At 46.8% G+C, this 11629-nt stretch overlaps 1 protein-coding gene across 2 annotated transcripts; it reads left to right on the top strand.

Annotated features, from left to right (window-relative positions):
• The first annotated feature begins 474 nt into the window (after positions 1-474).
• Positions 475-9899, top strand: LOC122368729 (ubiquitin-conjugating enzyme E2 R2-like). Of its 2 annotated transcripts, none has more exons than XM_043342941.1 (7): positions 475-559; positions 3950-4190; positions 4750-4836; positions 5200-5297; positions 5935-6069; positions 8139-8314; positions 9298-9899. In XM_043342941.1, exons 2-7 carry the CDS (start codon positions 4005-4007, stop codon positions 9339-9341), a joined length of 726 nt encoding a protein of 241 aa, XP_043198876.1. In that variant the 5' UTR covers positions 475-559; positions 3950-4004; the 3' UTR covers positions 9342-9899. The 2 variants fall into 2 exon arrangements, with proteins under 2 accessions (XP_043198876.1, XP_043198877.1); XM_043342942.1 differs by having other exon boundaries at positions 486-658.
• The last annotated feature ends 1730 nt before the right edge of the window (positions 9900-11629 follow it).

The raw sequence follows: 11629 nt of genomic DNA, 5'->3' as shown, positions 1-11629 counted from the left end.
CTTGTTGAGAGCTTTTGATTACCGTTTTCCCCGTCTTTCTACGACCATCGGTTCGAAAGTTAGACAGGGGGGCAGAATCTGTCCCCCCCCCCCCAGCAGGGCGCGTAGGTATGGCTGAATAGCCCAGCGGGGCGCGGGTTAACTCGACCTGGTGACCTGACCTGACATGACCTGGGGTCAAAAATTTCGCACATTGTTCAAAATTGATGTACAGCAAGCTACTTCAAGCTGCGCGGCACTACGCGCCGCGGTTTTTTATTCACACGCAAAACCGCGACAGAGTGGTAACATATGCCCCCCCCCCACTGGGGTGAAGATTAAGGGTTAAATAAGAGATCATGGTGATGAAAAGCGTCGAAATATACTTAATCTTCCTGTTATACGCCCCTAACTGAGCTGCATTTTGAAACGATCAGATTTCGACGATTATTTCGAATCGGAATCTAATACCAGCTTCACGAAGATCTCGGAATCAGCTGTTTCAAGGGCAGCGTAATGTGTTTGTGACGCAAGGTGACAGACGGAATAATCACGGGAAGCGTCGAGGGATAAGGTTACTGTGAGTGAATCCTGCTAATTTTTCCAAGCTTTTTTATTTTTTTTACTTATTAGAGTTTCTTGTTTTGTGGCTTGTTGCATTTGAGGTGTACCAGAGAAGGTGAGCACCTTCATTTATCTTGTTTTAGAAGTGGTGCTTTCGTCTCGGGAGCTTTTCCGGAATCCTTTGTCTTGGATGATTGTCCTAATAAGACAGCTTGGCATCGGAGTAATGTGATGCCTAACCCTATCTAAAATGAGTTATTATTCCTTGGATTTTCAAAATTTAAATCAATTTGTATCAGCCTTAGATACCAATGTTTTAAATGTCCTCATTCCTTTGTTGTATTGGTAACATGAACACCAATGATGTGTAAACCCACCCACTGTGACTGGGTTATGCTGATTTTTTTTTTGCACTATGGCATAGACTGTTCAGTTTTTATGAAAAACACTTCAATTTGCTGAAAAGCTGTTATTTTTTTGCTATTTTATTACAAGTATATTAAATTATTACATGAAATAGGAATCATTCATTCGGAAGGTCAACTGTTGAAGGCCAGCTGGTATATGTCAAGTTTAGGTCCTAACTACAATTGTGACGCTGTTGATACGAATATGAAACAGCAAAAATTTTAGGTTTTAGGTTAGGTTAGGTTGTAGGTTTGTAGGTTTTAGGTTGTAGGTAGGTAGGTTTGTAGGTTAGGTTAGGTTAGGGTAGGTTTGTAGGTTGTAGGTTGGTAGGTTATAGGTAAGTAGGTAAGGTTAGGTCAGGTTTGATTATGTTTTATTCTTTTATTTGCGAGACATATGAGTATCATTTTTGGATTCAGGATGTCAAATAATGTAAAAATATGAAAAATTTATCAATGAAATCTTCATATTTACCGGCCAACTGTCAGCACTCAGTACCTATTGTTTTTTTGGTCTGTTGTCTTGTGCTACTTTTAATGCTTGTTTTTTACCTTTTTTGAGCAACCAAGTTCCAACTACCTACTTATTTTAATGAAATTTATACATGGCTCGGCAAAATCCTCCTTTTGCAACTGATTCAAGAATGATAAGAAACCAAGCCATATTGTCAAAAATCACATATTAACCTAGAAAATGGTTTAAACAATCATTTACATACTCCTAAAGCAGCAGGTTCACTTCAAGCAGAAACAACAAAACTTAATCTAGCCTGACCTAACCTTACCTAACATAAACTCACCTTGCCTGAATCAATGGGTGGTTGGGAATAACTTATAAATGTTTTGTGTAAAAGCATCATAAGTATTGATGTGTGTTCTCACTTTTTAAGCTTAGAAGGATATGTCCTTTCCTTTCATGTTCTTATTTTGCTAATTTATCCATTTTTAGAGGGTGCCAACTGCCATTGCCAAAAGAGGAAATGACCCATGGCGCTGTTAAAGCTATTTGCATGTTCTAAAATGCTCTGAGCTGGGCATACCCTAGAGTGTAGAACAATTTGTCAAGTCTTACCTACCATTCAATTGGTTTTCTCATTCTTATTTCATTCCCAGCTTATTTGGTATTTGAAATAGAGTAGAGTCTCAGCCAATCAGCTTAAACCTACTGCAAAAGGTAGGCACTAAGATGGATATTATATTTTCTGCTGCATTTTGAAAACATTTTTATAACTTCGGTTGCTTGCATAATGAATACCATCTTAATGAAAGAAAGAATGTCATAAAAATAGAATTAACTGACAAATATGATCTGTTTTTATCTATGTAAAAAACTACTTGCACTTGTCTTACTTGTGTACTTTTGCTGTAGACTGACCAAGCAACCAATGCTCAGATCCAACATTTTATTTGATATGCCAGTGAATGTGTTACCTGTTTATTATTTTAATTGCCCCAGGCCCAGTCCCAGACTTGCTTTCCATTTCAAACCATGTTGTTTTAGGTAAATGAGCCATATCCAATGCATATGGCATATCTTACTTTGAACAGAAGTGAGATAAATGCTTGCTTCAATATTTGCTGAAAGTGCTAAAACAGCTATTTGCAATGTGCATACTATATTTTGCAATGTCTATCATATCAGATTGTTTGGTAGTCCTAGCCTGTCTTCCAAAAGGGGTTGGTTCACTCCATAGTCCATATGAGCTGAAAACAGGAGGGATACCTACCTAGCTGCATGTGGTCGTGAACTACACTGCCTACATGTGAGTTATAAATGTAGTTAAGCCTGTGTCTTATATGAGCTAAATATGTACTAGATTTCAGCATGTTTTATCTTACTTTGATTGTGCCAGCCTAAAAGTTTGATGCATAGGATCTTCTGCTAGGTTAGGATTGAAAAATCCTGACTGGCCTAGCACTGTTGTGGGCTGCATGTAGCCCCACCCAATCAGGGCTGCTAAAATAGGACCCTGCTCACTGCTGATCACTGGGTGCCACAAAACGCTCATCTGGCCCCAGTTTGGTGCACATTTGGGCTCCATATGGTTCCCAGATGTGAAGGCTGGCTGACCTTTCAATTGCCACAGATTGAAAATTCATTGCTAAAAACTTGTGTGCATTTTGATTGTCATGTGCCTAGTAGTTAATGCATGCAGGTGAGTTCAATGATCTGCATTACTGCTTAAATAGCTTAGGGCCTACTTCCAAACATGATGATTAATTAAGGTCATACTTTTCATATTCTTTGTTATGCACTTTTTATGACAATATATGCATATAAAGGATAAGAATTAGGCTTTTGTGAGACAGCTTATCTCTGTTCTCTGTAATCAACATTTGGTACTGTGCAATTGCACAATTTGTAATAGATTTATGCGGTTTTCCTTATGGAATGAGTTTAATTTTGTCTATGAGGTAATATTCATACAAATTAGAGACAACTGGCATTAATAAGGTCTGAAGTCAACTGGTTCCATCCAAGGTCAGTTACTAGGTACCTCATAAGTCATAATGACCTCATCAAATTTGTATTCAGACACGTCAATTTTGCACCATTTTATTTGTCATGCTGTATTCTATTCATTGATCTATTCAAGCATATTGTCTGCAAAATCTAAGCATGAGACCTTTGTGTCCACTCTCAACCATAATTTATTAGGTAGATATGGAATATTGGATGTAAAATGGCACCTGTGACCCTCAGCATGAGGTCAGATTTTAGCAGCATTTTGAATGCCTTAAGCTGTTTGTCACTATGCTCGTAGTACCCAGTAGCTAAACTGACGTGAGTCAGTTACTCTACTCTGTGAATGGATGATGAGAGTGTGTCATTCTTATTACCTCTGATTGTGTCCCCTGTTGAGTTGTAGAATGTAATGATAATTGATCAATGAAGAGCATAGAACCACTGTGATTCCACGCCATATGCTGCCATAACCCCACCATCCAGCCTATTCTGGATGCTCTTTCATCACCAGACATCACCTGTCTGTCCTCAGGTGTGACATTTAGTGTTCCTGCACTGTGTTGACGTGAGTGAAGCGGGAAGGAAGGATGGCCCAGGGCTCTCCACAGCCAAGCAGTAGCGCCCTCCGCGCGCTGGCGCTAGAGTACAAGAGCCTCCAGGAGGAGCCTGTCGAGGGGTTCAGGGTGAAACTGGCCAACGACGAGAACCTCTTCTGCTGGGAGGTGGCGCTCTTCGGACCGCCTCACACACTATACGAGGGTGGCTACTTCAAGGTGAGCTCTCCTGATCTGGGCGAAAAAAAATGGCAAGTAAAGGCCTGGCTACACTATGCGTTTTCTTCGTGCGTTTTTTGCGTGTTTGCGTGTTTTGCGTGATATCGTCCTAGAAAAAAGAACGATATTACGTTTTTGTGATGTTTTTCACCTTAAATTTTAGTTACATAAGAGTTATATTAGCTTTTGTATATAACCAAAGTAAAAATTATATTGTTTATAACTTTTTTCCTAGAACGATATTACGCAAAACACGCAAACCTGCAAAAACGCACGCAGAAAACGCATAGTGTAGCCAGGCCTTTATGATAGTTTTTCAGTTACTGTATTATGTACAATCACTTTGATCCCTCAGATGATGCATTTTTTATTGCTGTTTTGTTGCCAAAGATCCTAAAGTCAACATTTATTTTTAAGCAGACACTCATGCCTAGGGAACTTTCTTGTGTCTTTCGAGTGAATTTTTGCATGACAGTGTCCTTCAAGCTAAAATCCCCTTTCGTAACAAGTGAATGATGCTTGTCCGTCGGCCGATTCTGACTCGATTGCGACGTTTCAGGCACATTTGAATTTCCCGTCAGACTACCCGTACTCGCCGCCCACGGTCAAGTTCCTGAGCAAAGTCTGGCACCCGAACGTGTACGAGGTGAGAATCGAGCTAACCTTCGCTCATCCCACGTTTTGCAGCTTTTTCATACTTTGATAACTTTCGTTGAACTCACTTGCATCGTTCGGTCATTAATTATATAATCGTGTATTGTCTGCCAATTCCTTACACATCTGGTAGCCAGGTTTCGTCTGTATTCTTAAAGTAAATTCTTTCGTAAATTATCACTGCTTCTACGATTATTTCTCATTTCAGCGGTATCCCATCACATGATATCAGAGTCTTTTCAGTCGTGTCGGAGCACCATCTCACTGTGCGCCGGCACGTGTTTGTGCGGGCCACCTTTGACGGCGGTGATTCGTCAGTGTGTACCCGTTCACGGTTTCACCGTCACCGTTCCAGAACGGTGACCTCTGCATTAGCATCTTGCACGCGCCCATTGACGACCCGCAGAGCGGCGAGCTGCCCTGCGAGCGCTGGAATCCCACGCAGAACGTCAGGTGAGAAATCCTACCTCACGCAGAACGTGAGGTGAGAAATGTATGATCCCACGCGGAAGGTCAAGCGAACAATCTTATCCCACACAACGTCACGTCAGCAATCTAACCCATCACAGAACGTTAGCTGAGAAATATAACCCCACGGGGATGGTCGGAAAAATAAATCATCAAGACGTGGTCAATATACCAGTAACGCTATCCTATCCTTAAGTGGAGCTGGACCCTTCTCAGATCGTCATATGGGGAATATAACCCTGCATTGAATGAACGTCAGGTGGGAACAGGAACACAGCAGAGGGCTGTACCACCGGTAACAAGTAACAACCTCGCCGAATTTCAGGAGTGGAACCCCACACAGAACGCCTGGGTAGGGTCGGAAATCGAAATGCTAAATAGAATGTCGAGCGATGGCTATTCACTTGGCCCGACACAGGTTGTCGGGACGCGCTGGAACCTCAAACGCTAGTTTACGCTGCCACAATCTCACTGGGTGTTTCTGCTCTCTGTGGTATGATATCTGGTGACTGTTACGTTCAATGATAGCTTTGCTCTCTGTGATCTGACATTCGATCACTTTTCTGTCGTATAGCAGCCCTGCTGATGATAATCTGACGTTTTGTGACTGTGTCTATCCCAGGACGATCCTGTTGTCGGTGATATCGCTCCTGAACGAGCCCAACACCTTCAGTCCAGCCAACGTGGACGCCTCCGTCATGTACAGACGTTGGAAGGAGTCCAAGGGCAAGGACAAGGAGTACGAGAACATCATTAGGTGAGGCGCTGGTCTTTACGAGGGAGGGGGTGCTCGTGAAATGGGTTGGGGGTGGTACGTAACGGTGCCCTGGGAACCTGTTCGGCTTCGCTCACATCCATTTTGAGTTGTAACTTGAAAGTGAGAACACCGTGCAAACTGCAATGAAACACGGCCGTGAAAGGGTGACTGCATCTCCGCGTATGACCAATGTTCTTCAATGTCCCATCTCCCCATTGACTGTAGCCGCGGCACACTCCCTACCGGTGTTATCGTCAGTACGACAGTTTGCCGCCCGGTGCCCGTGTCCTGACCGGTTACACAGCGCCAGTCTCGGCGGTGTCGGCACCGGACGGTGCTGACTCGGCGGTCAGTGTGGTCGGGCTGCTGAGATGCTATCAGCCAGCCGCCCGGCCGGCCGGCGCCCCGTACTGCGTACACAGCGGTGTCGACGGTGGTGTCACTGTCACTGGTAGTGTGGGCGGGGAGGGGTAGTTGGAAGGGGAGACACACTAGAAACTTGCGGCCAGCTATTGTTAGGGGGGAGGGAGGCTGGTGAAAATTATCCTAGTTATGTCACTCCTAACCTAATCCTAATGTGTGACGCAGGGACTACCCTGGGGGTCGCCGCACTCTACTTCCTCGACTCCCGACGTCCGATTAATGCGTTTTTTGCGCAATGTAGCTTTATCTGCATGCTTAACCTTCGCCCCAGTGGGGGGGGGGGGGGGCATATGTTACCACCCTGTCGCGTTTTTCGCGTGTGAATAAAAAACCGCGGCGCGTAGCGCCGCGCCGCTTGGGGTAGCTTTTGATACATCAATTTTGGACAATGTGTGAAATTTTTGACCCCAGGTCATGTCAGGTCAGGTCACCAGGTCAAGTTAACTGACCACGCCTAAAAAAAAGTTTGCAATCATGTCCAGCCTGCAGTGTTTGTCAGAAAGGTTTTAAACTTCGTGGATTGCATGCTGTTATGGGCGCCTACAATTTGTATATCTCGGATTTTTTATATCCGTGACCTAAGGTCAGGTCAGTGGCGTGACCTTTCCATTACAAGTCAATGGAGAAAAATGAAAATGCCTCTAGATCCGTGTGTACGCATAGGAACAGTCCAAATATTTCAGAATCACAATGATTTAGTCCACTCGTGATGACCAAGGTGTCATTTTTGCTGATAGCCTCTAGAAAGGTCATCCGAGGTCATTTGAGGCTACAAACAGTTTTTTTGCCAATAACTCGCGATTGGAAAGAGATAGAACGCTGGGGATGGTCTCATTGTGTTTGTCTCGTTAAGACGCATCGACTGATATGCAACATGACCTTTTCCGGTCAGGTCATGACCTTGACCTGAGGTCAAATTTTCAAGTTGCCCTTTCAAGGTCAAATTATGGTTCATTCGACGCGTCTCGGCGAGGGGAACACGATTCTGGCAATAGAAATGTCGTGGCTTTTTGTAGTCGAAAGTTATTGTCGAAAAACACTTTTCGTAAAAACAGCTATTTTTGGAGTTTTTGCCCTCTGGAGGCTAAACCGTTGACCTGAGGTCAATATTGATAATGACTTTTTCAAAAGAACAGTTCAAAAGCTATCGATTGCTCTTTCACGCGTTTTTCTAGCTACCATAGTTCCTGAGATAGCGGTATGTTTTCTGAAAAATATAATGACAATTGGCAAATTTTGACCTTTGATGACCTCTGGTGACCCCAATATTGCTCTAAGGTGAAAAATGACTGAAATACTTTCAAACGTACGCATTGAGAGCTATCGTCTGCTTTTTACCGCGTCTTTCTAGCCCTCTTAGTTTTTGAGTTAGAGGTGGGTGGTAACATATGCCCCCCCTCACTAGGGCGAAGTTGGCTGAGACCGCCACTGGGGCGCGGGTTAATACTATACGGGTGTTTGAACAAGATCTTCCTGTTTGCGTGGCGTTTCCAATCTAATGACTCACTGTGAAATCAGTAATATAATGCATGAATCAATGGCACTTACCCAATACCTTTATCCGTATGTGACGCCAATGAAAGCCACTGTTTTCTTCATGTTCATCATACGTCGTCGTGCTAACCCGTCGCCGATGCTCCCCCCAGGAAGCAGATCTCGGCGTCTCGGAAGGAGGCCGAGCGTGACAATGTGGTGGTACCTCTCACCCTGGAGGAGTACTGTGTCAAGCCCAAGGCGCGGCCGCCACCCGACCCGGTCGACATCACAGACTTTTACGACGACGACTACCTGGATGACGACGATGACGACTCGTGTGATGACGGTGAGTTGGTGACGGGCGTCCCGAGCCCGACTCGGTGCCATATAAGTCGCCTAGTCGCCGCCGTTACGATAGGCGACAGGCAGTGTTGACGGTAAGTCGTGCATTCCGTGGGTGCGCACTGGCCTTGGGGCAGTTATTTACAGTTCGGCGGACGGAACTGCGACACGTGTACTGGCCGTATCAGTGTCTGCCACGGGTAGCTGGCTGGTTTGATGGTGAGATCTGACTAATGTCATTAGACAGGGAGATTAATTAGAGGCAAACTAGCCGGTATCGAGCTGATCCCGCCAGGATGAATTATTAAAGACAACACGGCCATGAGAGTAGGCAATTCTCAGAAGGTGATTTATGCCTCGGTCATTCGCTGATTGTTTTTGTCCGTTGTTGACTTATTTTTAACAGTTACAGTACCTAAATGCTAAAAAAGATGAAGTACTGGCATAACAAGTTGTGCTGATAGAAAACGTATTTTTGACTGGGACGTCCGTCTGGATATTCACTTTTCTTCTCCCCTTGCTTCCTATCGTGTCAATCGCTGTCATCTGACCCTTTGCCCATCTTTCCCTCCTTTATTGACCGAATTAGCTAATATCGGTAGCTCCGGTCAGAGAGTTTTGTACTGTTTATGAAATAGCTACTGGTGGTGACGCCACTGCTTCATTCGTTGACCCCGGAGCTGATCTGGCGTTCGACGTAGTTTCTGGCTCGTATTGCTATGTGTGCTCCCCGACCCACTGATTGAAGCTGTTATAGCGTCGCGTTTTAGGAAGACGACTGTTATGATATTCAATCACGTTCGAGGGAGTGTTTACACGGGAGTAACGTGCCAGATCTCATCGCTTCAATTTGATTCCAACATTAGCTTAAGTTAGCAGTGATAACTGCCACATGATAAACGACCTGTCACACACGGCTGGGAGCTCCGTTTGGACCACCTTTCTCCCTGGCCAGCCGCCCGTAACGCGCGTCCTCTCACGTTACAGACGAACTGGACAACGGCGATGACAGCGGGAACGGCGAGTTGTGATAGCGTCGGCAGCGCGCCGTTACGTGACGTGACGTGACGGTGGGGGTGCTGTGACGGCCCCGGTCCGTGACGGAGGGACGCCCGGCGGTGGTTCGGGCGGTGACGCGTCGCTAGCAGCAGTTGGCGTATGGATCGGTTGTGCTGACGATAATAGTTGGGTATCGCGGGGAGGGTGGGGGTGGGGCGATATTGTGGTAGTGACTGGGTGAGCGGCGGCCGGGTGGCAGTCGGTACAGAGGCGCCGTGTGGTGTGTGCGAATGTCTGTATGTGAGCCAGGGTCCGGGTTCGTCGTTACGTGCGGCTGAGTGCGTACCGGACGGGGGGAGCCGAACGCCGCACGCCCGCGACCGCCACCGACCGCGGCTCGCGACAGGCGCTCTAATGGTGGCTTTTACTCATCTAGTCCATAGCCAAGGCTGCAGCGACGCTCACTTTCGTTCGTTTTTTTTTTTTTTGCACGGTCTTCGAGTGGTGGTTTGTGCGTGTCCGACGCGCCGGCCGCTAGTTGCTATCTCTGTACATTTATCATCCATCGCAATATAATGAGTCTGATGTCACTGCTAGTGTGAGGATGGCGAAAGCTGATATTTGACGCGGCACGTGCACTCAGATGTAGGTCGTGCAGCAGACGCCCCAATTCCACCAGCTCTTAGTTCGACCAAAAACAGCGCCGAGTATGAGATAATACGATGTATTTTGTCTCTCGCTCCAATATACTCCACACACACACACACACACACAGACATACACACTGAGGCGTTCGCGGTGGCGCGGCGCGCGGCGCCTACCACACGTTAAAAACTCGGCCGGGCCAGCCCGCTCCGGGGCCGTCAACGCTGCTACATCGGCTAGGAACATTGTGTGGCGGCGGGCGCGGAGGTAGGACACGACCCCCGGCCAGGGGGTGGAACCGGGTGGCGGCAGGACGCCCGTGTGGTGACCGCTGGCCAGGGAAACCGACTGCTAGTGCTCAGCTGTCGGCTCTGAGACGATGAAGACGTCAAATCCTCTGACAGGCTCGCAACCCTGTCTCGTAGCGGAATAACTGATTCAAACAGAATGCCGCCCTTGTTTTAGAGCTGAATTTTCACCCTGCAAACCATACACCGTGTTTGGGTCCGCTGATTTCCGCGCTCCATACGCGAGTTGCGGCTCTTGGAGAGCCACCAGCCCGACCGGGTCCGGGGTAGCGCGCGGGGGAACGGTTTGTACCTGCTCTGGGCCGGGCCCGTCGTCATCCGGCGCCCGGCGTCGGCTCACGCTCCAGAGAGCCGGCCCGGCGGCCACACTGGCCGCGGCTCACGGAAACCCAGCGCGGTGGACCTTGGCCCAGATACGGCCGTGCGCGGCGCGTGAGCGGAGTTCCCAGGCACGCGCGTGCTGCCTGTTGGACCGCGCGGCCGCGCAGAGTGCCGAGCCTGAGCGAATCCCATCCCCGCTCCACAGGCGCGCGTCGGGCGGCTCGGTCGCACCAGGTCACACCGGGGCGAGGCCGGGGCAAGCCGAGATGGTCCAGGCATTGACGAGAGTCGGCCAGGGAGCAGCAGCGGTAGCAAACGAGTGAGAAGCTGGGGCTGATTGAGGTCACTACGGCCGTACACAGAGGTACCCTACCCAGGAGTAAACTCCTTCTCACACTTCTCACGGACCCAGAGGAGGTATACGTACGTAAAGTAAGATCAAAACTGACCTTGTACAAAGGCTGGGAATTCAAATAATTAAATCGACGTACTTCAACAAATTACGTTGCAACCACTAAAACAAAACCTGCATTCTTCCAAAAAGAATCATATTGAACACTGCAACTACCGAATTAAAGTGTCCATGTCTAATAAGATGATCTTTGCGTCAAAAGGTGACAAAACAATAAAATTCATGCCATTTTCGGTGTAAACCCTTTTAAAAAATTGATTCGCATTGACATATTCTTATGCGATTCACTGCCATAATGTACAGTGAACAAAAGCGGGGACAGCATACACAATAAAAATTCAACCATTGCTACCGGAGGTATGCCTTTTACGAACATTATGGAGGTATACCGGCCATACATCACTTCCAATAAGTGATTTCCTTCAACAAGCAAGGATTAAAACCAACAAGAGCATTGTAAAAGCATAGGAGGTCACGATATTCTAGCAGCGACACCATTATTCAGTATGTGCCGGCTCTACGGGGATGCCCTGGACAGAGTACGTATTTGGCGGAGACAAGGTAGCCCAGAATAAGGACATGGGAGCTGACAACTCCCTATGGCGTTCGGCCTCTGCAATTGAGAGCGACACCA

Source organism: Amphibalanus amphitrite, unplaced genomic scaffold (assembly GCF_019059575.1).
Source record: "Amphibalanus amphitrite isolate SeventyFive unplaced genomic scaffold, NRLGWU_Aamphi_draft 000971F_arrow, whole genome shotgun sequence".
NCBI lineage: Eukaryota > Metazoa > Arthropoda > Thecostraca > Balanomorpha > Balanidae > Amphibalanus > Amphibalanus amphitrite.
Note: the sequence above shows the minus strand (reverse complement) of the source record. Positions and strands in the feature narration are given on the sequence as shown.